At 42.8% G+C, this 25,133-nt stretch overlaps 1 protein-coding gene across 1 annotated transcript; it reads left to right on the top strand.

Moving 5' to 3' along the window:
- Positions 1-703: 703 nt before the first annotated feature.
- Positions 704-24,119, top strand: LOC117264894 (uncharacterized). Its single transcript, XM_033639237.2, has 13 exons — positions 704-853; positions 6,866-7,068; positions 8,972-9,109; positions 10,125-10,242; positions 10,535-10,721; positions 12,858-12,999; positions 13,156-13,311; positions 13,641-13,696; positions 15,361-15,536; positions 15,671-16,071; positions 18,874-18,970; positions 19,238-19,475; positions 19,714-24,119. The coding sequence occupies exons 1-13, from the start codon at positions 731-733 to the stop codon at positions 19,959-19,961; spliced, it is 2,283 nt and encodes a 760-aa protein (XP_033495128.2). The 5' UTR covers positions 704-730; the 3' UTR covers positions 19,962-24,119.
- Positions 24,120-25,133: the final 1,014 nt, after the last annotated feature.

The following is a 25,133-nucleotide window of genomic DNA, read 5'->3' as shown; positions in this document are numbered from 1 at the left end:
AAATTCCAGCGATCACTCCATCTTAAGTCAGTGTCAGTTCTCTTTATATCTAAATTCCACAGCTGTATTCTAAGTTGCAGCAAAGCAGGAACTGAACATGACTCCTGCAAGATCTTGTAGACGTTACCTGTTGACTTCTGATCAGTTTCTGAGTCAAATATTAATGATTCTAAGTTGCTCTCCTGTTTAATGACTGTGAATCAAAGGTGAGTTGCAGATACTTTTTACTCTTTAACACAAAGCTCCATCTCTGTAGGGATCCTTTCATCATGTTGTCAGACACTTAGAATAACAACCTGAGCCTGTCAGTGACAGAAACAAACACTATTAGTGGACGGACACTGACAGCACAAAATTGTCCGTTGCAGCCTGTTTTCACTGCTGCTGGCTGCAGCGCTCTCTCTCAGCACTGGACCAGTTTCAAACTGTTGTTCCCATCAGTCACTGAGACACAGAAACATGAAAAAATAGAGTTCAGGTGGAAAATACTTTGACTATCCTCGTCCTAAACTGAAAGCTGATCCGACTCTGATAAAGTTCATCACAAACAAATGTAAACCTATCTCATAATAAGATCTCAACAATGCCTGCTGCTTTTTAAAATAGCGTCAGCAGTTGTTGTGGATCCGGTTGGTCCTGTTGGGTGAATTCTTCAGGAGCCGCCTCTCACATCTGTAAGACTGAAACTGACTGAACAAGCGTCTGTAGCAGCAGATGTACTTGAGACATCATGGAGGCAGGTGCAGTCGCCCTGCTGCTCTTCGCACTGTTGGGGAGTTCAGCGACTCTCAGCTTTTATGGAGACAGCATCACCTTCATGCCTCCACACAGGAATAATGATGGGACGTATGGGGTGAGCCATGTTTATCATCTTCTTCAGATGTTTATGAATGTTTTATCAAAGAGAGCAGCAACATTGGAAGCACGCCAGACAACTGACAGTTAACCAGTGTGATACGTTCACTGGACCAACAAGGATTTAACTCATTTTTATTTCAGAATCAAGTTACACTGTTTGACAAACAAACAATCAGCCTTATTAAACTTTGTCAGAATAAAACATCAGCAATTTTCCTGACTTCATAGTCACAGAACACACCTGAAACCATAATTCAGAGCCAGCGGTGGAATGTAATTTAGTATATTTACTCATGTGCTGTACTGAAGTACAACTTTTACCAGCACTTTTACTTTGCTCGAGTATTATTGTTTTTAGATTATTTTTGTGGGCTTTTGCCTTTAATGACAGGACAGAGAGTGAAATGGGGAGACAGAGAGAGAGAGAGAGAGAGAGTGGGGACTGGCATGCAGCATGGGGCCACGAGTCGGATTCCAACCCGCTGCCGCTGCAGTGAGGCAATGCCTCTGTACATGGGGCACCGGCACTATCCACTACGCTACGGACACCCTGCTCGAGTATTTTAATCTCCACTTTATACAATTACTCCACTTCACAGGGAAACATTATTCTTCAACACAATCTGATAAATTTACTTTACAAATTAAAATTTTTGTTCACAAACTATAGAAATATGAAAGTGCAGCTGAAACGATTTGTTGATTGATTAGAAAATTAACTGGCAGCTATTTTTATAATCATTTGTCATTTTCATGCAGTACATCGTCACGTGTTGCAGACAGCTGACAACAACCATCATGTTCTGCATGTTTCTCCCTGTTAAAGGGTTTTTTGGGGAGTTTCCCCTGATCAGCTCTGAGGGTCCACAGGACAGAGGGATGCCGTGTGCTGTAAAGCCTCTGAGGCAAACTGTGATTTGTGATATTGGGCTTTATAAAGAAAACTGGATTGAGATGAAACCTGAGCTCCAGCTTCATCAGTATGAGGATTTTCTGCTTTTCCTTTAAATTTGTACGTTTTTACTGTTGAATTACTGAATTAATTTTTTTTCTGCACTGAGAACTTTTCCTAGTGAAACTTATAAACTTTTACTTCAAGTAACATTTTCAACGCAGGACTTTCACTAGTAACAGAGTATTTTTTACAGTGTGGTATTGGTACCTTTACTTAACTGGAGGATCTGAATATTTGAATAACTGAACAACCATTCACACAGTCTTTGGACTGTGGGAGGAAGCTGGAGCACCTGGAGGAAACCCACGCTGACACAGGGAGAACATGCAAACTCTGCACAGAAGGGGTTTGAACCCCCCACCCCAGGTTTCAACTAGAAACCCTCTTGCTTTGAGGCAACAGTGCTAACCACAACACTTCATGCCAGTGTCATCTTAAAGTAGAATAACGACACATAAACCCAGCGTCTGCAAAATATGATCATTTTAACGTCCTCACACTGTGAACTTCTGACGTCATCAGACATTTAAAGTATCCTCACCACGATTTTCATTCCAACCAAAGTTTCACGTCTGTCCCACCCAAGAGTCCAACGTCTCACTGACGCCATATTGACATCCGTTGTGTCAGCTGGGTGTAAATTTCATGGGATAAGGGCAGTGAAGACATGAACACAAGCGGTACTCACAGATCGTTCACTCTCTGCTGAACAGCCTCGTCCTGCAGTTAAAACAACCGCAGAGCTGACAGAACAATGAGCGAGGTTCAGGAAGAAGAAAACATTCAACCAGTCTAAAATGAAGCCTATTAAGTACTGTAAAACTTCAGTTTAACACTCAGTCACTTTTACCAGCCTGGTGTGGCTCCACATTTTGACAGTTAAAGGCCCGTCTCTATTAGAAGCCTGGTCTGGTTGCCAAGTGGTTTGTTACCTCCGCCAAGGAGGTTATGTTTTCACTGGCGTTGGTCTGTTTGTCTGTTTGTCTGCAAAATAACTCAAAAAGTTCTGAACGGATTTTGATGACATTTTCAGGAAAGGTTGATAATGGGTCAAGGAACAGATGATGGTGGTGATCAGTTGAAGCGAAGTGGATAAAATAATAAAATTGCGGGAAATCCGAGCTGCTTGGCGGAGGTCTGCGCTCTCTGAGTGCTCTAGTTTTTATAGAAATTCTTCAGATGTGCAAAAGCAGATTGTTGTCAGTTCCTCGTTATTCATATTCCTAAAAATTAATCCAAGTTGTGAGGATTGTTTAAACAGGATAAAGTGGGGTTGTGTTGGTATGTCGGGTACCGTAACTCTCTCTCTGTAAGGCTCTGATGCTCCGTCAATTGAATGATTTATAACTGATATATTATCTGAAGTCTAATTTTTACACAAGTAATATTCATACTGGTTTAAATAAACAATTTAACTGCATTTCCTGATCTTTGCTGAGCAACAGTTTTGTGTGAAAGGAATTAAAGGCCTGTCCCAAATACAGGCCTGTTGATATAAATAATATACATTATATTCATATATAATATTATATTAATAGATATGAAATAATAACAAATGCAGAATACAGATGGAAAATTGTATGAAAACTCTCTGTCTCTGAAAATATCAGATTAACTCATCTGTAAAGTGACATTTACAGGAAATAATCTGATACAAATTCACTTCCTGCAGTTGTTGCATTGACTACTTAACTGGCGAGGCAGCTTTATTTGTGTAGCACACAAAGAGCTTTACAGAGCAGTGGAACATAAAACATAATAAAGGATCCAGATTTACAATAAAAGACTGAAGAGGAAAGGTACAAAAGGTAAAATGAATCGTTCAATGATTTACAATTTTTAAACAATCATTAAAAACAGTGCAGAACAAGAGGTGCAAAGATAAAAAAGATTGTTTAAAATGATTTAAAAATTAGTTTGAAAATAAATTGCAGTTATTTTTGAGTGGAGCAGGTGGTGTTAGAAAGGAACAGTTTCAGCTTTGGCCTTGGTGTGTTCAGAGTCGGGGCTGTCTGACATCACCTGGAGGTTATTCTAGGTTTGTGCTGCTTCAACATGTTTTGTTTGGACTCTTGGGACGGTCAGTCAGCTGACCTCAGACGCCCTCAGATGTCCTCGGGGTCCGAGAAGGTTTATATGCATGTCAGAGATATATTTGGGTGCTGAGCCACAGAGTAATTATGAAATCAATTCTCTGAGTGACGGGTAGTCAGTGTATGGATTTTAGATCTGGAGTAATGTGGTTATATTTCTCAGCTGTCGTCAGGACCTGAGCAGCAGCATCCTGAAAAAGCTGAAGTTCATGAACAGCTCATTTTAAAAGGCGGTCGCAGTAATCTGATCTACTGGGGCCTTGTCTCTTTGACATTATTCCACTTCAGTTCACTAAGCTTTGTTTGGCACGACATTTCACGATTACAATTTAAGACAGTGAATCCAGAAACAATTAACAACAATGTATTAATACAAAATGATAGAAAACTCAAGGAATACATGAGATGGCAGAGTGTGAGCTGTGAGGAGATGATGTGGCTGTGACATCACTGACATATCTCGCTGATGTGACATCATGTCAGTCTGGTCAGAGAGTGAATCAGAATCTTGTTTACATTTAATTCTTGTGAAGAATTTTGTTGTGATGTCCTCATATGTGCTGCACTGTGGCAGGAAGTGTTGCTCTGTCTCCACCTGTCTCTGAGGACAGAGAGGACACGGCCTGTCCTCTGCCTGTGTCTGTCTGTCTCTACGTCCAGGCTGTGACATCACTGAGTCTGTGCATAGTCAGTGTCTTTCTCAGTTTCTGATGTGTCACAGCGGTCAGATAGTTTGCCGTCGTGTTCTGTCTGTTTAGGGACAAACAGCATTGAAGTGTGTTTGGGTTTTTGTGGTAGATGTCCAACAGCTGATGGAGTTTTCTCTTTCTGTAGCGATAGTTTAGTTGGGCTGGATTGTGTGAGGGTCGTCCTGATGTGCTGACGCAGGAGGTGAGCCTCAGGACCAGCTGACTGAGAGGACTCCTCTCTGTGATCCTCTGACTCTAACAGTTGCACAGTTTATCAGTTGTTCTGTTATTGTTGAATACAATATAAAATATTATAAACAAAATGCATCAGTTAGTCAGGGGTCGTCAGTTTACTTAAAGCCTCCCGTAAGGAAACATGTCTCTGCTGTAGGACACGTACATGTTAAACCATGATGGCTGAATGAAAACATGCTTCTTGGTGTTTGAAAAACCTGTGTGTCGCTCATTCCTGCAGACTGATTTGTGACTTGCCTTTACAAAACTTTGTGGAATTTTTCCAACCTGCCAAGACAAACACACCAAAACAAAAATCCAGACGGACGAACACGATGTTCTTTTTCATCCTGTTTTCTAAAAACAATAAACTGGTGCAACCAAAAAAAAAAAAAATGAAGGCAACATTTTGCATGCATCTTTTTAAATATGTAACTGTCATTAATTACACTTGAACTATTATTTCATTTACATATTTTCATCTGCACCTTTAAGTTGCTGTTTTATGTCCCCTTCACCTCAAGTGGGAGTAACTACAGTTCCTACATGACATTGTTTTGCGGGGACACGTGTTAGTGTAACAGACTCAGGGTAACTTGCGCTGCAGTCAGGAGTGAAGCTGGATGTTCATAATCTTTTGGGGTAAATTAAAAACAAGAGAAACTGCAGCCTGTTTATGACCCACGAGTCAGAGGGATTGGAGAACAAGAACACAGGCTGACAAATAGTTCCAACTCTGGCATCATTGTGAGTCTTTTAAACTCTGACACACTCATTTAGTTTAGTGCAACCACCTAGAAAAGACTGAGCAGCTAAAACACTTTGCTGTGGTGATATTTAGTGGTCAAATTATTTTATTCAATCTCATCTAACTTATTTATTTTCACTACATCCAACTCAAAAAAGTGCATAAAAACTGTTACCTTATTTCAATCAGGACAGACTCGTTCTGAGAGAAAAGAATATTTATTTAAACGTGCACATATGTGTGAGAAATGCACTGCATTACACGCTGGTCACAAGCTGGGAGAAAACACTTGCCCCACTGCAAATACTTATAAACTAACAATACAATACAAACACTCAAGGCATAAACAAAAACCAGCATGTAATCACCACTGTGACATCATTCAGAGACATAATCCACTGAGCTCTGACAGCTCTGTGTCTCACTGATGCTGGTCTAGTGTTCAAAGTGTCCTTCACTAAAAGAGTTCATACAGCTGAGCTCAGACAGTGGGAGGACATCTTGGACGACCAGCAGCGGCGACGGTGCAGCACAGCTCAGATCTGCTGAGTCTGGTGGTTCAGTCTCTGTTAGAGATGCTAACTACTGGAGCTCAGTGCCAGGTGAGATCAGTTGGTTTTGAATTGAAGATGAAATCATGGCTTAAATCAACCCCATCATGTACCGTCACACATGAACTCACACTCTAACATCTAACAGCATGAAATCTTGTGTTATCTTACTGTTGTAGTTTTATTGTTGATGCTGTTTTTATGTATCGATAACTTGATGTTGTGTTGTCTTGTTGTTGCTACTGCTGAAGCCGTTGTGTCATGAATATGTTCGTTTTTGCAATAGAGAAATTATTCTCTGTTTCCTGCCCAGGGACGACAGGTGAAGATGAGCTCATAGCTAATAAACTGTGCACTGTCCCTGTTGAATAAATAAAATAAATAAATGTGAAAAGTCTTTGGCGATTAGACACCAGAGACAGAACTGTGAATGGATACAGCATGAAGAAGTCTCCCCAGTTTAACCTAAGGCTGAGCTTCATTTTTTTAAGCATTATTAAGGAATAAATGACATATTTCAGTCACTTTTGTTTGTTTGTTTACCACCGTCTGTGCACAAACAAACATGCACACGTCTGTTCCTTGTCCCCAGATGACATGGTCCAATTGCAGAATAACCAAAAACAGAACATTTGGGACTTACTTTAAGTTCTTTGGAGCTATTTTTAGACAATAGAAATACTATTTTTGCACAATTTTAATGTCTTTTTTTTTTAAATGTTCTTTAAACCCTGCAGGTGACTTTTTATCACAGACAGAACGGCAGACGCAGCTGTGGAGACCAGTCATCCTTCACATGTGGCAGTGGAGTGTGCACGAGCTTCGACAAGTCCAGCGTCCTGCAAACAGACCATGATACCACCGGCAAGGGCAGGTGGTGCCAGTCTGAAGGTCACACCACAGCGACCATCTTAACCAATAAGAGCTCCTTTTCTCTGAGGTCAGTCACATCACAGGAAACTCTCCTGCTGACAGTCATGTTATTTTGGGGTTTTAACTGTGGGCGGGTCCTAACTGCAGCTGTGGTCACTCTCATTGGCTGATGACAAAATGACATCACATATATGCAGATGTATCTACAGAGTGTAATTCAGTAAAGCAAACCTCAGTACAAACATGAAACATGGAGCCTCAGGGTGATAAACACACACAGTGCAGGCAGTGCAGCGGCGCTGAGGCCTGTAGAGAGAGCGGATCCTCCAACAACGTGTTGCACAGAGAGCGGGCCCGTGCGACTGATTCAGATTTCCTCTGTTCAAAGAAAAACCCACGTTAAAGTAAAAGTGATGCCATTTGCTGTACACGCCCTCAAACAGTCAAAGTCATCTCCAGTGTGAGTTTCATCTTTTCTGTAAAATAGTAGCAACCTATAAAAAATGATTTGCTTATTCTGCATACACTGTAAAAATGTTTCTATATGTTCTTTGGTATTTCCTCCATACACATATCTGCAGTGATGATTGCTGGGAAATATGTTTGTTCATATTGTCCAGTGTCAAGTCTCGTGACGATACAATATATACGGTCGCTTCGCTGTCGAGACTGACACGCTGAGCGAGCAGTCATGACTTTCAACATAAAAGCTGCAGCAAGAAAAGACAAGAGAGAAAAGAAAAACAGGCGAATGAAGCGAAGCTGCTGATCCAACACATTGTTGGTAAAATATATATATGTGCCTAATGGTGTGTGTGTGTGTGCTTCATAACCAACAGTGTGCACTGGGGCCAGTCATATTAGTGTCATATTAGCCCACACGAGGGCCCCGAACATTAGGCTCGTTGGAGATGAGCAAGGCCTGCGCAGATTCCATCACCAGTGGGTCTGATAATATGTCAATAATCAACATCATATCGGACAGGATGTGAATGTTTCTGTGACTTCCTGTACGGCCTGAAGGCTGCTGGAAACTGTCCAACCTGACAGCAGCTTTTTGTCACCGTCTCCTGCTGCAGCCGCCTGATCTCGTCCACTTGCAGGCACGGCACAGTTCATCTCCAACGAGCCTATTAGCGCGCACCGGGGCCCATCGTACTAGCATTATATTAGCCCACATTTTTGTGCACTGGGGCCAGTCATTTTAGCGTCATATTGGCGTGCAGTGGTGCACCTAACATTAGTGTGCACCAGGGCCCGTCATAATAGCGTGCACTGGTGCCCGTCATAATAGCGTGCGGTGGTGCACCTAACATTAGTGTGCACTGGTGCCCATCATAATAGCGTGCACTGGTGCCCGTCATAATAGCGTGCATTGACGCCTGTGGTAATCCCGCGCCACAGTGGAGCCTAACTGTGTTGTTGAAATGGCAGTAAAAACATTGAGAAGAGATTACGAGACTTAACGCTGAATTAAACAGAGGTCACAACACAATAACATGATCCACGTCTGAAACACACAGCAGGTTAAACCGGTGTGATAACCTTTATTTATACAGCACTTTTCAAAAAGTTACAAAGCTCATGACCGTGGGTGAACTTTGCTGTTGTTGTTTTGTTTTCTCCTACGGTCCTGAGCTCTGGGTAGTGACTGAAAGAACGAGACCAAACAGCTGAAATGAATTTCCTCCGTAGGGCTCAGCCTTAGAGGTAGGGGGAGGAGCTCGGACATCTGGAGGGAGCTCGGAGTAGAGCCGCTGCTCCTTCACACCAAAAGGGTCCAGTTTGGTTTGTGTATCTGATTAGCTGAAGGCTTGAGTGGAATGATGGCTGAGGTGGGCTGGGAATGGTGAAGCAGAGCAGGCTGAAGGGCTGAAGACAGAGACAGAAGATGAGGATGAAGCTGGACGTGGCTGGTGGGGTCAGTATATTAATGAGTGATAATAACGCCTTCATCTTCCTCCTCTCAGTGACTCGGGCTGCTGCTGGGGGTCAAATGTCGACGGGAAAACAAACTGGACAGCTCAGGCAGAGTTGGACCTGGGAAGTCGATCTGACTCACACGCCCTCAACGGCTGTCCTGTGACGACCACAGTGTCCTCTTTACGGTACAAACGGCTTCTTTTCAAACTAGGATTAAGATGTGATGTCACATATCAGAGCACAAACGGTCAGTCGGTGCACATGAAGGAACACTGAAGATGATATTTAACTCTTGCTGTTTCTTAATTCAACACTCTGTTCTGTTTGCAGATCATTAATAGACTGATAACATTATACAGATCTGGAAATAACATAAACATCACCTCTGAGAAGTTGAACTCAAGTTACATTATAAATATTTAAAGGGTTAGTTCAGAATTTTTGAAGTGGTGTCATATGAGGTACTTAAATATAGTCAGCGTATTACCTCCAGGCGGTCGGTGAGGCTCCAGTTCAGAATAGCAGGGAGGAGTCCCACCAGGGAAGCTCAGCATTACTTTGTTGTGGACGGGGTTGAGGTCAGAGGGGTATTCCAGGTCGGAGGTTCAACAAACTCTGAGTCTAATCCTGAACTCTGACTTGACTTACCCTGAGCTGGGAAACTCTGAGTATCCAGTTCCAGAACAGCTGATTTGAATTAGTTCAGTCAATTCTGAGCAGGTACACCTTGAGTTAAGCACGTGCACAACCACAATAAAAAGCCATCATCAGTGGAGCCCCGATACCTCGAGTCACCATGGCAACCAGAGAGAAAAAGCCATCAACTTATTTTAGCTACACCTGTGGAATTGGACATCATCAGTGCAGAGGAAAAACTTTTTTTGGTCAGAGACAGCCTCTGTAAATGAGTATTAAATTAAAAAAGCTTTTCTTCTGCACTGATGATTAGAACCTCAGTTTTGTCCCCGTTGAGTTGCAGGAAATTTTGGGACATCCATGTATTCAATTGGTCGATGCAGTGGGACAGTTTCTCAGTTGGGCTTTTATCATGTGATGAGAATAAGATATACAGCTGAGTATCATCAGCATAGGATTGGGAATCAATTTCATGCTCTCTGATGATATTTCCCAGAGGCAACATGTACAGATTATGTGTTTAGTTTTTATCTAATCCAAATATTAAACTGTGTTTTCACGCAGGGCGCCTCAGAACTGCTTTACAAGGCTTCATCTGCTGGCACACGATCCAGACGGAGATCACGTGAGATGTCGTTTTGCAACAGGTGCTGCGCCTCCTGCAAACTTCACTGTGGACGAGGTAAAGACACAACAGGAGCTGTAAAGATGAGAAACTGATAAAATGATATCATGTTCTTATGACTCGTGTTTGATTATATTGTGACTTTATTGTGCATGTTCACATTATAGTGGTTATTCTGGGTATATTTACAGTAGGTATATATATCGACCTTCTTTTATAAAAATATAGCTCAAAAAGTCTTCTGTTGATGTTCAGACACAGCTCTCGCTGAGTCTTTCCCCCGTAGGTCAGACTGCAAACAGACAAAAGCATTTGACTCATCTTCACTACCCTCTCCGTGTCCTCTCAGACTACCTGCACACTGAGAACTTCAGGTCAAGTGGGCGTTGGCGTCCACGTGTTCGAGGTGATGCTGGAGGACTTTTCCAGGAAAAACATCACTTTGACCTACGCTAATGGAACTTCAGTGTTTCGGGAGGCCTCCGACATGAATTCACCTCCTCTCTGCAAAGTGAAGCTGCAGTTCTCCATGGAGAGTGAGTGCATGTGCATCAGAGAGACACACCTGATCGTCTGACCCAGAGGTCTATAAATGTTGTCCTGGTCCTCTTTACATTTTCAGTTACACTTTAAAATGTTTAAAACCTGTCTGATAATAGAAGAATACATTTAGGATTTCATGAGGATAAAGGTCATTAAGTTGTGATAATAAGTAATTGAGCAGTTTATTTTATATTTTAGTCATTTAAAACACAGTGAATCTGTAAAGTAACACAGTTACATCGTCAGTGTCATTATATCCTGATATTCTTTCTCAAATGACGACCTCATTCTCTCAATCATATTATTTTTTCTTAAAATACAGACTTTATTCTTGTAACTTGATTATTTTTCTCAATCTCGAACATTTAAAAAAACAAACCATTGAGATATTATTGTCAATATCTGTTTATTTTTTCAGCAGCGCTTTGTCGCAATTTATTTCTTCTTTTGTTAATTACCAGTGGTTTATTTCTCAGATACTCTTAATCAATTATTTTGTCTTTCCTATGTCACAGTTTGTGATCCATACACAACAAGCCTGATATAATTCTGCTGAGTCCAGACACAAGGAACATAATTAAAAATCAGTCCAGGCGCCAAAAGAAAATGTCAGCATCGTATGTTCCGTGTATAAATATGCACCCGACTGATGATGTTTCGTCCTTAACCTACAGTTATGTAGTTAACATAAGTAAAGTTACTGAGGTTAGGTTTGGGAACAGAAACATGGTGAGGACGAACCTTAAAATGACTCAGAGTTCACACAGATCTGATCACATGACTCCAACCTGCCTCCTTACAGGCGCTCAGGACTGCTTCCTGTTTACTACCGTCAGCGGATTTTGGTGTGTTGCTTTTCATAGGAGAACAATGTAAAACAGTTATGACAACAGCCTGAAAATTAGACATACCATACGTATCTGACTGTCTCATCAGGAGGTGGAGGGGATGGTGGATAGTGTGACACCTGCCAAGCTTCAGAGCACTGTTCAGCACCAACAAACAGCAGAACTGTTTTAGTGACTCATTGCTGTGTTTCCCGCAGCTTTTTAAGCAGCAGACATGGCTGTCTTTTAGGGACCTGTTGCTGCTTTTCCTGCCGCGATAGTGCCACAAAAACTAATTGTTTTTTCCAGGTATTTTAAAGGAAAACATAATCTTGGTGCACACGTTAACCACGGCGTTGTTAAAGGGATAGTGCACCCAAAAATTAAAATGCAGCCATTATCTACTCACCCATATGCCGAGGGAGGCTCAGGTGAAGTTTTAGAGTCCTCACATCACTTGCAGAGATCCTGCCTCTCTGTGCACGTTGTCGCGCTTGCGCACAAGACCAGCGAAAGCATGTGAACACACATGAACGCGGTGCCCATGTCTCACGGTCTCGTGCAAGCGCACACATGAGCGCGGTGCCCAGAGAGGCAGTCAGAGCTACAGGCTACAATGAGGCTAAAAACAGAGTTCAAATGAGGTTTTTCCAAACAGCTTTTTATGTCGGGGCTTCAGGACACTTGGATCACTACGGACGAGCAGTATGGAGATATTTTGTGGTTTCAATTAGGTGTTTTTGGACGTTTGAATCTGGGGCACCGTCAGCCTCCATTAGGTGGAGTTGTTTTGCTACCTCCTCTCCCCTTGGATCTCTGCAAGTGATGTGAGGACTCTAAAACTTCACCTGAGCCTCCCTCGGCATATGGGTGAGTAGATAATGGCTGAATTTACATTTTGGGTGCACTATGCCTTTAAAACAGAAATTTTCAACGTATCTGCTATGTTATAACGTGCAAATGTAAGGGATGCTTGGTTTGCAGAAAGATAAATGCCAACATTTACTCTGGTGACTGGTAGGCTGAAAAGACTTAAAGACTTGAATTTTCAGTCATTACAATTTCCGTCTATGGCGGCCTTAACATTTAGGAAAACATGATTCAGTGCTACATAGGCTGCTCTACATGCTAGAAACCTGTGCCCTATTTATTTTCCTGTCCCCTGTCGCTCAGTTCGCTGGAGTCCACCACTGCCTCGATGGCATGAATGCCTTTAAAAAAGGCAGACATGTTGTTTTTCTGGAGACATGCGGTGGTGACTGAGCGCTGATTAAAAACTGACCTCTTGTTTCTGTGTCACAGTCCTTCCTCCTATACCGAGCTGTGAGGCCGGTCACGTCCAGCCCATGTTCTTGTCCAGGACTCCGTCACATGGCGCTGTTCTTTACGCCTCTGTGGGTCAGAACTTCCAGCTTCATGCCCAAGCACAGGCTCACCATGCCAGGTAGGGACTGCTTACAAGTGTTAACCGTGTCACTAACTAAAGAAAGACCCTGAGAACTCTTCACCTCTGATTGCCTCGAAGGAGACGGCGATACTTTGGTGCCCACGAAGGATAATTATTTCACATTTCTTCCCTTTTGTCTTTATTTTCCTGAAGCATACACGACTTCCAGGTCAGCGGGCCGCAGAACATGAGCAAAGAGTTCAGAGATGAGAAGTTTGGAAAAGCTGAAGTGATTCTGAGCTGGACGCCACAGCACAGCGACGTGTACAGATTTGTGCCAGTCTGCTTCACCGCAGAGACAAATGAAAGGTGAATGCTTCTATTTAACTGGAAGAATGTGAGTTATAACTTCCTGTTTACTGCTTTGTGTGATGTCAGCGGAGCGTAGATCTGTTGTCTCTGTGGATATGGTGGAGGACTAACAAAGAGGGAGATTATATGTGTCTGTGTCTTATATGTTTCTGTCTCGTCTTCTCTGTTAAATCTAAATATTAAAATAAAAGCACATGCACAATAAACAGTTAATGTTCTACAGTTTGTCGCTGCATCAGATGTTATCAGTAACATTATCTTCTTCTTCTTCTTTTAGCATTTTGCACTGAAACTTTTTTATTTTTTATTTTATTTATTTCATTCAGCCAATCAGACATGAGGTGTGTTGTCGTCATGGTGACCCAAGCTGCTCTCGTTCAAGGTTTGTAGATCGTCAGTTATCTCTGATGAAGACTCTCTTTGGGAAAAGATCATGGTCAAAAGCGATGTTGACTGTTGCTAGGAGACGGGATGTGAGCCATGTCAAATCAGTTCATTTCAACAAATAAGTTTCGTTTAACTCTGACACATAAATTCGTCAGCAATTCGTCCTGACACGCCGACCTCTGAGGAGACAGAGAGTCAGAAACTGAGGGAGCTGTCACAGGTTGTTACAGAGAGGCAGGTAATCCTAACAGTAGCACATCAGGGCTGTTTATATGTGACACATGTTAATACCTAAATCTCTGTCTGTTTTGTGTCTGCAGCCGATCCTGTTGATCTAATGCAGAGATGTTAAAGTCTTGTTGTTTGTGCTAACAGCTGTCTGAAGCCACGATGACAGACATTCAACTGACTGGCAGTTCAAGTGAACAAAATAATCACAAAGATAAACAAGTTGTTGTCCTGCTGCATTTCCCCAATGCTGCTGCGACTGGCTGCATATCATGCTGACATGAAAGGATGGCTTTTGTCTTCTGTGTCTGATGCTGGAAGTCACTGCCCAAGCACCAGTATTCAACGACTTCAGAGTGCGACTAGGTTGCACCAATTGAGAATCTGACCAAATGTCTCCCCGTCTGTTCCTGAGATATGATGCTGAATAATGGCCAAAATGCAGAACATAATGAGATTGATCTTGATATTGATATTTGAACGTGACAGACAGACAGACAGACAGACAGACAGACACATTTACAGATAATTTAAAGCAACTGTCAAGTTCATTTAATTTATATTATTCGAAAAGGAGCGGGAGGAAGGATACACTTATTAAACCTCACCCCTTCTCCATAAGTCAAAGTCACTGAGTGAAATTAAACAGACAGCTTCCTTATTAAACCTTTGTAAACATACCATTATTATTATCTTTTAACTTTATATATGTATATGATATTATTACCAAATATCTATCTTACAAAAACCTGTCATAGTATATGATATAAATGACCAATTATCTGTGACAGACATATTTAGACCAGTCTTAATGTATGATATATACATATACCAATTATGACCTTTGAACTTTTGGATATAAAATGTCTTATCTTATGTTTAGTGTACGAATCCTTGAGACCAAAATAACTGAGAATGAGATGGATGCAAGGTCACAGTGACTTCTGACCTTTAACCACCTACATCTATTCAGTGTATCGATGAGTCCAAGAAGACGTTTGTACCAAATTTGAAGAAACTCCCTCAAGGCGTTCTTGAGATTGTGCACAAGGCTGGGATGGACAGACGCCCTGAAAACATATCGCCTCCATGAATATTACCGGTGTGGAGGCAGAAGAAGTCTGTGATTCGAAACGTAGCTGTAGTTTCATTGCCCTGTGTACTGCACTGTAAACAGACGGATGATGATGAAGTCTCTCTTATCTCCTCTACATGATAATGCAGATGGAAATACATGCAGAACACAACGCCATCAGTACACGATCCTCCTCAGGGTTGTATGTAGCTAATTTATCTAATTCAGCAACGACATCAACCAAAGTTGTTTCACTTATTCCTCAAAGTTTAACATTTGTTCTGTGAGATAATAAAGAAAACAGAGTCTGCGTTGTCTTTGTCGATGAAGAAGTTAACACAGATTGTGATTTACAGGTAAGGCCACAGTCAAATGCTCCCCCAACAAGATGATGGTGATCCTCGACGAAGCTTCCATGCCCGGCATTGATGTGAACTTTCTGAAGCTGAGAGACCCGACGTGCTCTCTCACCTCCAATGGCACCCACATCACGGGCACCATGTCGTTCAGCACCTGCGGCACAAGACTGGAGGTGTGGCGAAACATTTACATGATCCTCCATTATCCTCTGGTGTTTTCTGACTCATCAAATCACAGCTGGTTATAGCGGGGTTAAAAAAACCTGCATGTCAGCCTCTAACGGGTTTGTATGTCTCTTAAACACAGGACAAAGGGGACGCTCTCTCTTTCACCAATGAGATCATCTCCTTTGAGCTGCCCAACGAGGTCATAGTCCGAAGGAAGTCCGTTAAGATCGACATCGCCTGCCAGTTTCCCAAAACCATCAGCATCTCCAGCTACTACAATCTCCACAAGTCTGACTACATTTTCACCGAGTCCAGCTTCGGCAGCTTCGGCTACACTTTTGAGGTCTACTCCGACAGCAACTTCACCAACAAGGTGCCAGCCAGCGCCTATCCGGTGGAGGTCATGCTGCTGGAGACCATTTATATGGGCATTCAAGCTGAATCAGATATACCGAATGTGAATGTGTTTGTGGAGTCATGCAAAGCCACTCCTGATGACAACCCTGAAAACACCCTCAACTATGACCTCATCAAGAACGGGTGAGTGCTGATGTTTGCAGGGATCACAAACATTTTTGGCTTTTAATTTGAAAACGTTAAAATTATCAGCACAATGTACGTGTCTGGATTTGTCGCATTTGTATGTTATTCTGTAGTGCTGAGACTTTCAACAACGCTGTGGTTAACGTGTGGTTATGGTTCTGAAAAGACTGTGTGTTAGCTTCAAATACCTGTTTTAGTGGGCGCAATCCTCGCTGAAAAAAAAAACCAATCAGTTTTGTTGTTTGGTCTGAAGTTTGGCAGGCATCTCTCCACAGTGTCACACCATCCACCATCCCCCTCCACCTCCTGAAGTCAGCTCAGACACTACGTCACTTTAGAAATGTAGATATGACACACTCTTGGGCAGAGACTTGCAGCACCAGAAACCAATGAAAAAAGGCGTCCTTTAATGTTGGCATGATACGGGTCCGGTTGCTGTTATAGTTTAACACCAAGGATGAAAGTTAAAGCGGCGAAAGTCTAAGTCGGGCAGGCGAGAGAGGTGGCGGATGGGTCCAACAAACATCGACTTTCACCCGTGAGAGCGGTGTTTGCATCCTGTGAGACTCTAGAGCCACACTCTGTTCATTTTTTCTAAACCCAACCACGTGCATTTGTTGTTGAAGGAAAAAAACATCAGCTGGTGGTGTTGTACCGACATAGTGCTTTTAATTTGAAAGCGACTGTATGCAAACTGTACATTTCCTGTGAAAACAGAAGTGTATTTTGAAAACAGACGATGCACGTAACAGGCTGAAGTTGACACGGCGTCCCAGAACGTCAACAACCAACACACCCAGGGTACCTTGGACGTCATATGTGGACGTGGAAAGTCCATGACCAAACGTGGACATGTGACGAGGTCACAGTGAGGATGTGTTACCTTACAAGACCACTCGGGACCGTCAGCACATTGGTCATGTGATCGCAGCCTTTCAAAATACATGGGATATGTACGAATCTGAGTGCTTTTTTGTAGGAAAACATACGCACAGTTTGTGAGAACAGTCCGTAACCAGTGGTGGCTCTTCCCATTGGCGACATAGGCAGGCCCCTAGGGCGCCACTCACTGGGGGGGCGGTGGCAAAAGTTAAAGCATTAGAGTAAGAGGAAATGAAAAGCAAAAAGCCTTTCAGGGCACGGTACAAAACCAAGACGACAACAAAATTTGCAAATTGCAGCCTTTGAGCCCTGAAAAATAGACACTCAGGAATGTGTGCCACAACGTTGTCGCGCATTTGACCGCACCTCATGTGTGTCCCTGTGTCAGCGTGGGTTTCCTCCAGGTGCTCCGACATGTTCTCCCCGTGTCAGCGTGGGTTTCCTCCAGGTGCTCCGACATGTTCTCCCTGTGTCAGCGTGGGTTTCCTCCAGGTGCTCCGACATGTTCTCCCCGTGTCAGCGTGGGTTTCCTCCAGGTGCTCTGACATGTTCTCCCCGTGTCAGCGTGGGTTTCCTCCAGGTGCTCCGACATGTTCTCCCCGTGTCAGCGTGGGTTTCCTCCAGGTGCTCCGACATGTTCTCCCTGTGTCAGCGTGGGTTTCCTCCAGGTGCTCCGACATGTTCTCCCCGTGTCAGCGTGGGTTTCCTCCAGGTGCTCTGACATGTTCTCCCCGTGTCAGCGTGGGTTTCCTCCAGGTGCTCTGACATGTTCTCCCCGTGTCAGCGTGGGTTTCCTCCAGGTGCTCCGACATGTTCTCCCTGTGTCAGCGTGGGTTTCCTCCAGGTGCTCCGACATGTTCTCCCCGTGTCAGCGTGGGTTTCCTCCAGGTGCTCTGACATGTTCTCCCCGTGTCAGCGTGGGTTTCCTCCAGGTGCTCTGACATGTTCTCCCCGTGTCAGCGTGGGTTTCCTCCAGGTGCTCCGACATGTTCTCCCTGTGTCAGCGTGGGTTTCCTCCAGGTGCTCTGACATGTTCTCCCCGTGTCAGCGTGGGTTTCCTCCAGGTGCTCCGACATGTTCTCCCTGTGTCAGCGTGGGTTTCCTCCAGGTGCTCTGACATGTTCTCCCTGTGTCAGCGTGGGTTTCCTCCAGGTGCTCTGGACATGTTCTCCCTGTGTCAGCGTGGGTTTCCTCCAGGTGCTCTGACATGTTCTTCCTGTGTCAGCGTGGGTTTCCTCCAGGTGCTCTGACATGTTCTCCCTGTGTCAGCGTGGGTTTCCTCCAGGTGCTCTGACATGTTCTCCCCGTGTCAGCGTGGGTTTCCTCCAGGTGCTCCGACATGTTCTCCCTGTGTCAGCGTGGGTTTCCTCCAGGTGCTCCAGCTTCCTCCCACAGTCCAAAGACATGCAGGTTAATTGGTGACTCTAAATTGTCCGTAGGTGTGAATGTGAGTGTGAATGGTTGTCTGTCTCTATGTATCAGTCCTGTGATAGTCTGGTGACCTGTCCAGGGTGAACCCTCCGGCCCAGTGAAAATGAATGAACAAATGAATGAATGAACACAGGATAAAAGAACAGGGTTTGGCTTTGAAATCTCACAGGAAGTGAACACCGGCCTCCTGGGTGAAAGTCAGTGGTTGTTGGACCCATCCACCACCCCTCACAGCCGCCCCACTCAGACTTTTGCCGCCTTAACTTTAGTTGTTGTCCCGCCACGTTTCCCCCTGACGGCCACGTGTCATGCGAACGTGAAAAGATGGCGTTTGTTCGTTGGTGTCTGACACATGAAGTCACTGCACCAGATGAAGCTTGACTCTGTCGCTGAGTGTGCTCGGCCCGGCACTGATAATAACAGTCATACTTGTCATAAACAGTTCCCTGATCATGTGTGTGAGACGTGTTAATATTTCCCTCACAGGTGTCTGCAGGATGAAACGATTAAAGTCCATCCATCTGATCCAACTTCTTACAACTTTGAGGTTCAAGCCTTTAAATTTACAGGAAACTATGACCAGGTATTGATTCAATCATACTAATACACACACACACACACACACACACACACACACACACACACACAGCGGCACCTGACTGTAACACATCACGTGTCACCAGCTCGTCACACACACATGCCATCAGATGTTGAGCTCAGCCTCTGTTGTTGTTTCTACTTGCTGTTTAAAACCAGCTCATTCATTCACTCACCTGGCAGCCAATCAGAAAAGGTCTCCTGTTATAAAAGGGTCACATGACATCCCTGTGACCTACCTGTCCCCTTCCAGGTGTACATCACCTGCTCCGTCATCCTGTGCGAGCCTGGCAGTGCCTTCTCCAGATGTGCTCAGGGTTGTCTGCAGAGTCCGTCCCGCAGACGCAGACGATCGCTGAGCAGGGAGACCAGCGGGCACTACATTACCCAGGGTCCTTTGCAGTTTGTCAAGCCACCTGTTCCCGTCGCAGCTGCGGACGACAATGAGCTCGATGCTGTGATGAAGAACATTGACCCGCCCACTGCTGCAGGTGCACAAGTGATTTCATATGTGCTTTCTTGTCCTTCCTTCTTTCTGTCTTCTTTCCTTTCTTTCTTCGTTTGTCAGTTTGTTTGTTCTGTTGTTTGTTCCCTTTTTTCTTTCCTTCTTTGTTTATTTGTTTGTTTCTTCCTTTCTGTCTTTCTGCCTTTTTTCTCTCTCCTTCCTTCATTTGTTTCTTTCCTTCCTCCCTTCCTTCTAAACTAAGAACCTGTCCCATTGTCTTCCAGTCGACCCTCCACCAGTGATTCCAGTCACCAAAGCCGGAGGAGGAGGAGGAGGAAGAGGAGGAGGAGGAGGAGGAGGAGGAGGAAGGTGGGGGGTGGTGGAGGTCCTGAGCACCAACATGAGCACTGTGGGATTTTGCAGCGCCTTCATCGTGTCGCTGGTGCTGATGGCCGTGGCCATTCGTCACTTCAGCAGGAAGAGAAAAGCTGAAGACCAGAGTTCGCTCCTGGTGTCAGGCTGGGAGAACTAAACACACAGCGTCAGCACTTATCACCCTCCTCCTCCTCCTCCTCCTGCTCCTGCTGCTCCTGCTCTCACCAGCTGTTCAAAGTTTCCTTATTAACATGTTTTCCACCTCCACGACCCAGCCACTGAAATAAATACACCTTTCTGCAAACCACAGCATGTTACGTTTATATGTTTCATATTTAACAGATATGTTGAAACTTTATGTTTTAATATTCCATTTTACGTTACAACTCTGTGGTTAACGTGCGGTTATTGTTTCGGCACAAACCGTCACGTTCTGGTGAAAAGAACATCATGTGTTGCCTTGAAACATCTAACATGATTGGAAATGTCCCGCCATCCACTGTCCTCTCCTCCTGATGACACACTCAGCTCAGACACACGTGATCTGAAATATGTGAAATGTAAAAATGAAACGTATCTGTGGTTTGCAGAAACGTACAGTGCAAACGTTTTGTTCAGGTGACTGGGCTGTTGGAGCTGCAGTGGGAGGACGGCAACACAGGCAACACTGAAAGATGCTCGTATGATATGATTATGGGGTCACATGTCATTATCTGTCTACGCTCTTGTTTCTGGCCTCTCCAGTAGAATAAAGGCACACGCCATCAGGATCAGCTTAACCTTTAAATGAAGTACATCGTTGGAGCTCTGTTTCGTACATATAAAAGCTTTTGTTGAATGCTTCTCTGAACTTTGGTTTCTATTTGTGGCTGTTGGCTCACCTAACACGTTTCAGACGAGTTATAAGAACACAAAGAGTTATAGCTGCTGCTGTCTAAACATCTCTGTCTGGTTCTACAGGATTTTTTCGATGCTTCTGTTCTGCTGTGAACATGTAAAAGGTTCCTGGCAATCGGCTTCAGTTTGTTTGGTTAAAGGAGCAGCATGAAGAATTAAGAGGAATTCAAATCCCTTTACTAACGTGTTAGAGAAACTACAGACGAGTGAGCGCGCCCACATCAACCTGTGACAGGGAGGCTATGCTGTGACAAAGAAATAAATACATGAATGAATAAAAAAAAGGTCAAATAACTGTCAGACAAAAAAAAAACAAAACAAAAACAGAAAATTGAAGTAAAATATCCTGTTTCAAATAAAGTGGAAAAATAATAAATTTCAAATCCAACAAAAATCTAATTTTATAGAAATTTTCATTAAAGTGAAAAACTGTTTATGGCTTCTAAACAAAACTGCGATATCAAAGTAAAATACTCTCCAATTTACAGAAAGTTTAATTAAAGGTTTTTTCTTTAAATATTGGGCTCAAACACTTTGGATGAGGTGCAACAGTCCAATGACTGACAGCAGCAGCTTCTAAACAAAACTGTGACATTAAAGTAAAATGGTCTTAATTTATAGTGGAAAAATAAATCTACAGAAATGTTTATTAAATTTTTTGCTGTGTATGAAAGCCCTCACTAGAATCTACCAAAAAACTAATTTTACATCAATTTTCTCTGAAAGTTTTGCAAAGAAACTTTGATTTTACTGATATTTCCATAAAAAACAGTTGAGTAAAATATAAGTCAAATAATGTTCATTTAAAAAAAGTGGAAAAACAATACAGTGAAGCAGAGAAAACCTTTATTCAAGCTTTAAAGAAGTGTGGAGCAAATCGTCTTTTAGAGAAGTGACCTCACACAAACTGTTGTCCTCTTCGTGTCTGTTATCTCTCTGTGGAATTAAACATACACTGCCTGGCCAAAAAAAAAGTCACCACCAAAAAAAAGGTCATACACTCTAATATTTCGTTGGACCACCTTTAGCTTTGATTACGGCACGCATTCGCTGTGGCATTGTTTCGATAAGCTTCTGCAATGTCACAAGATTTATTTCCATCCAGTGTTGCATTAATTTTTCACCAAGATCTTGCATTGATGATGGTAGAGTGTGACTGCTACGCAAAGCCTTCTTCAGCACATCCCAAAGATTCTCAATGGGGTTAAGGTCTGGACTCTGTGGTGGCCAATCCATGTGTGGAAATGATGTCTCATGCTCCCTGAACCAGTCTTTCACAATTTGAGCCCGATGTCCAATCTTTATGCTCCCTAGCAAATTGAAGCCTTTTTTTCCGGTTAGCCTCACTGATTAGTGGTTTTCTTAAGGCTACACAGCTGTTCAGTCCCAATCCCTTGAGTTCCCTTCGCATTGTGCGTGTGGAAATGCTCTTACTTTCACTATTAAACATAGCCCTGAGTTCTACTGTTGTTTTTCTTCGATTTGATCTCACCAAACGTTTAAGTGATCGCCGATCACGATCATTGAGGATTTTTTTCCGGCCACATTTCTTCCTCGAAGACGATGGGTCCCCACTATCCTTCCAGTTTTTAATAATGCGTTGGACAGTTCTTAACCCAATTTTAGTAGTTTCTGCAATCTCCTTAGATGTTTTCTCTGCTTGATGCATGCCAATGATTTGACCCTTCTCAAACAGACTAACAACTTTTCCACGACCACGGGATGTGTCTTTTGACATGGTTGTTTAGGAAATGAGAAGCAACTCATTGCACCAGTTGGGGTTAAATAACTTGTTGCCAGCTGAAAGATAATCGCCCATGCAGTAATTATCCAGTAGGAGGCTCGTACCTATTTGCTTAGTTCAATCCAGGTGGCGACTTTTTTTTTGGCCAGGCAGTGTATATCATATTTGTTGGTCTTACCAAACTTGGCATCTTAAAAAAGTTTTACATTTTTAAATTCTATCTGCCTGAATTCTTCACAGTGCTCCTTTAAGTAAGTAAAGTAACAGTAATTGGACAGCGGGTGAGTTTTGGATTTTTATTTTCGGCCCTTTAAGGACCCAACATGTCATTTTAGAACATATAAAATCAGGTGTATTCACATATGTAACTGAGGAGCCAGATGTTTAACCTCTGGACTTAAAACTGATGTAAACAGACATTTAATTTGACCAGATCAGTTTCAGCTGTCGTGTAGACTTCAGGTTCATTTATTAAAAGACAGCAGCTCTACATGTTTAAACGTGCAGGTGTGGAGACTCTTGTTCAAAACATGAACCCAAATACGTTTCATCTGTTACAGGTCAAAACGTTGCAGTTAGACGCACAGCTCAGGGCCCAGTGCTCTGAAGTTATCTGATTTCAGCAGCGGGAAAAAGGATTATGAAATCAGATAAGATCATGAAGCCCAGTGTCAGTTTTGATCTGGATCAAACCTTCAGTTTTTGGGATGCCTTTGATCCAAAACATCTGATGATCCTGACCCCGGCAGACGGCTCGACGATCCAGGCTGGATTACAGGAACAAAATATAATAAAAATAGATATTTAAGACTTCCTGTAAAGTGAAGGTTTTTCGTTTTTTTTTAAATGATGTCCCCGTAAAATATCATCCAAATAGCTGTCAAAATGATTTAAAGTTATGATCTCAAAGACGTGTGTTTTGTTTCCTTTGGCAGCAGCTACAGTGATCAGCAGGAGGTGCAGAGTGTCTGTTGGCACACTGACCACTCTGTGATGTGTCGTCTCATTTACAGCTCTGATTATACAGATCTCGTTATCTTATCTTTTATGTGACTCAATCCAATGTTGCTTTGAAAAACAGGTAGTAAAGTGAAATCCTGAACAGGAAAACATGGGAATTCCAAACCCGGATTACATTTTTTGAGCAGCTGTGCACTGATGAGATGAACGAGTCAAACTTTTCACAGACTGTCTGAAACTCAGCAATCGATCCTGATCAACAGAACAATATCTGTAACGGTGAAATAATATATATGTATGTGTGTCATTTAGTAAATGGGATTTTATTTACAATAAAATGGGGAAATTATATCAACTTTATTAATCACATAAACACAAAGCTGTGTGTGGTTTGTCTCTGACTTTATTGCTTTCTCTGACTGGCTGGTTCTGAGGATGATAGGCTCAGGTCGGGACTGATGATCGGCTCAGGTCACAGATTCAGTCACAGTCTTCAGAGAGGCGTCTTGTCTTGTCTTTTGTTATTCTGCTGAGTTTTTATTTTTTGTATATATTGTTTTGTTATTGTATTATTATTATTATTCCAACTGAGCTTTCTTTTAGCTCTTAATTGTATGCCATTAATACTAGGTGAGAGGGAAACAGCATTTCAGTTCTCTGTATGTGATGCACATAGCTGTAGCAGATTAACAATAAAAAGCTCTTGAACTTGAACTCAACATGGGGGGACTATTTTAATAACACCTTCTGTAACCCAGCCGTCTGAGGGAACTCCCACCACGTGACACTTCTGGAAACTGAACATCTTAACTGAAAATGAAAAAGCATTTTGAAACAAAAATCTCAGTCAGGTTTTTTGTTAAGTTGAACAAAGGGAATTTTAAGGAGGCAGCATGTGAGTGAGGGCTGAACACTTTACAAAAACAGGCGATGGTGCTAAAGGCTACGTAACACTCATATAACACTCTGGTTTCCCACTGTGCCTCCTGAACACAGTGTGCAGGTGTGACGTGTTACCTGCTGGAGGCACCGCAGCCACATGACACCTCTAAATAACCACGACTCAGAGTCACGAGTCTGACCCACTTTGAATTATTATTCTTTTCTTTCTTCTTTTTATGAAGACAAATAACACACACAACATATGACAACACAGTACACACATATCTGGGGGTCACGTAGTGTTGGCTGCTAACTTGCCATTAGCACTTTATTCCCCAAAACAAGTATCATAACATACACACATGTATAATACACACACTCACATTTAAAGAGCATTTAAAGAGGTGGGTGAGCGGGCAAAACAAGTCACAGCATCAAGTTTAGGAAAATAAAATTATGACTTTAATAGTTCGTAGTTTTAATGATTGCAACAGTGATGGAAGGTAGAATTCATATCAACGTATGATGCATCATTTTTCATCAGTTAAAAGAGGCCTGACTCAGTTAAACTGGTTCCTGTTCAGCAACACAAAACACATGACAATACAAAATAACAACACAAACAATCAACAGAGACGAAGCTATAGAGACAATGGAGAGTGAAAGACTGGAGCGCAGTAAAATAGGATATGAGCTTTAAATCAGTGGCTGCAGTGTGTCCTTCCATCAGACGGAAATGTGTAACAGAGGTTATTGATCTAAGTTATTTATTTCATTATGGTGAAAAAAATAAATAACATCAAATGACTGCAGGTCGGAGTGATGTCAGTGAGTCCAAAGCAGAGC

This window comes from Epinephelus lanceolatus, chromosome 2, assembly GCF_041903045.1.
Source record: "Epinephelus lanceolatus isolate andai-2023 chromosome 2, ASM4190304v1, whole genome shotgun sequence".
Classification (NCBI taxonomy): domain Eukaryota; kingdom Metazoa; phylum Chordata; class Actinopteri; order Perciformes; family Serranidae; genus Epinephelus; species Epinephelus lanceolatus.
The sequence above is the reverse complement of the archived record's forward strand: the minus strand, read 5'-3'. Positions and strand labels throughout refer to the sequence as shown.

Coding starts and splice junctions, on each gene's coding strand:
- LOC117264894 (XM_033639237.2), top strand. CDS start 731: ATGGAGGCAGGTGCAGTCGCCCTGCTGCTCTTCGCACTGTTGGGGAGT. Junction 10,722..12,857: donor GCTGCAGTTCTCCATGGAGA/GTGAGTGCATGT, acceptor TCTGTGTCACAG/TCCTTCCTCCTATACCGAGC. Junction 15,537..15,670: donor CCTGCGGCACAAGACTGGAG/GTGTGGCGAAAC, acceptor TCTTAAACACAG/GACAAAGGGGACGCTCTCTC.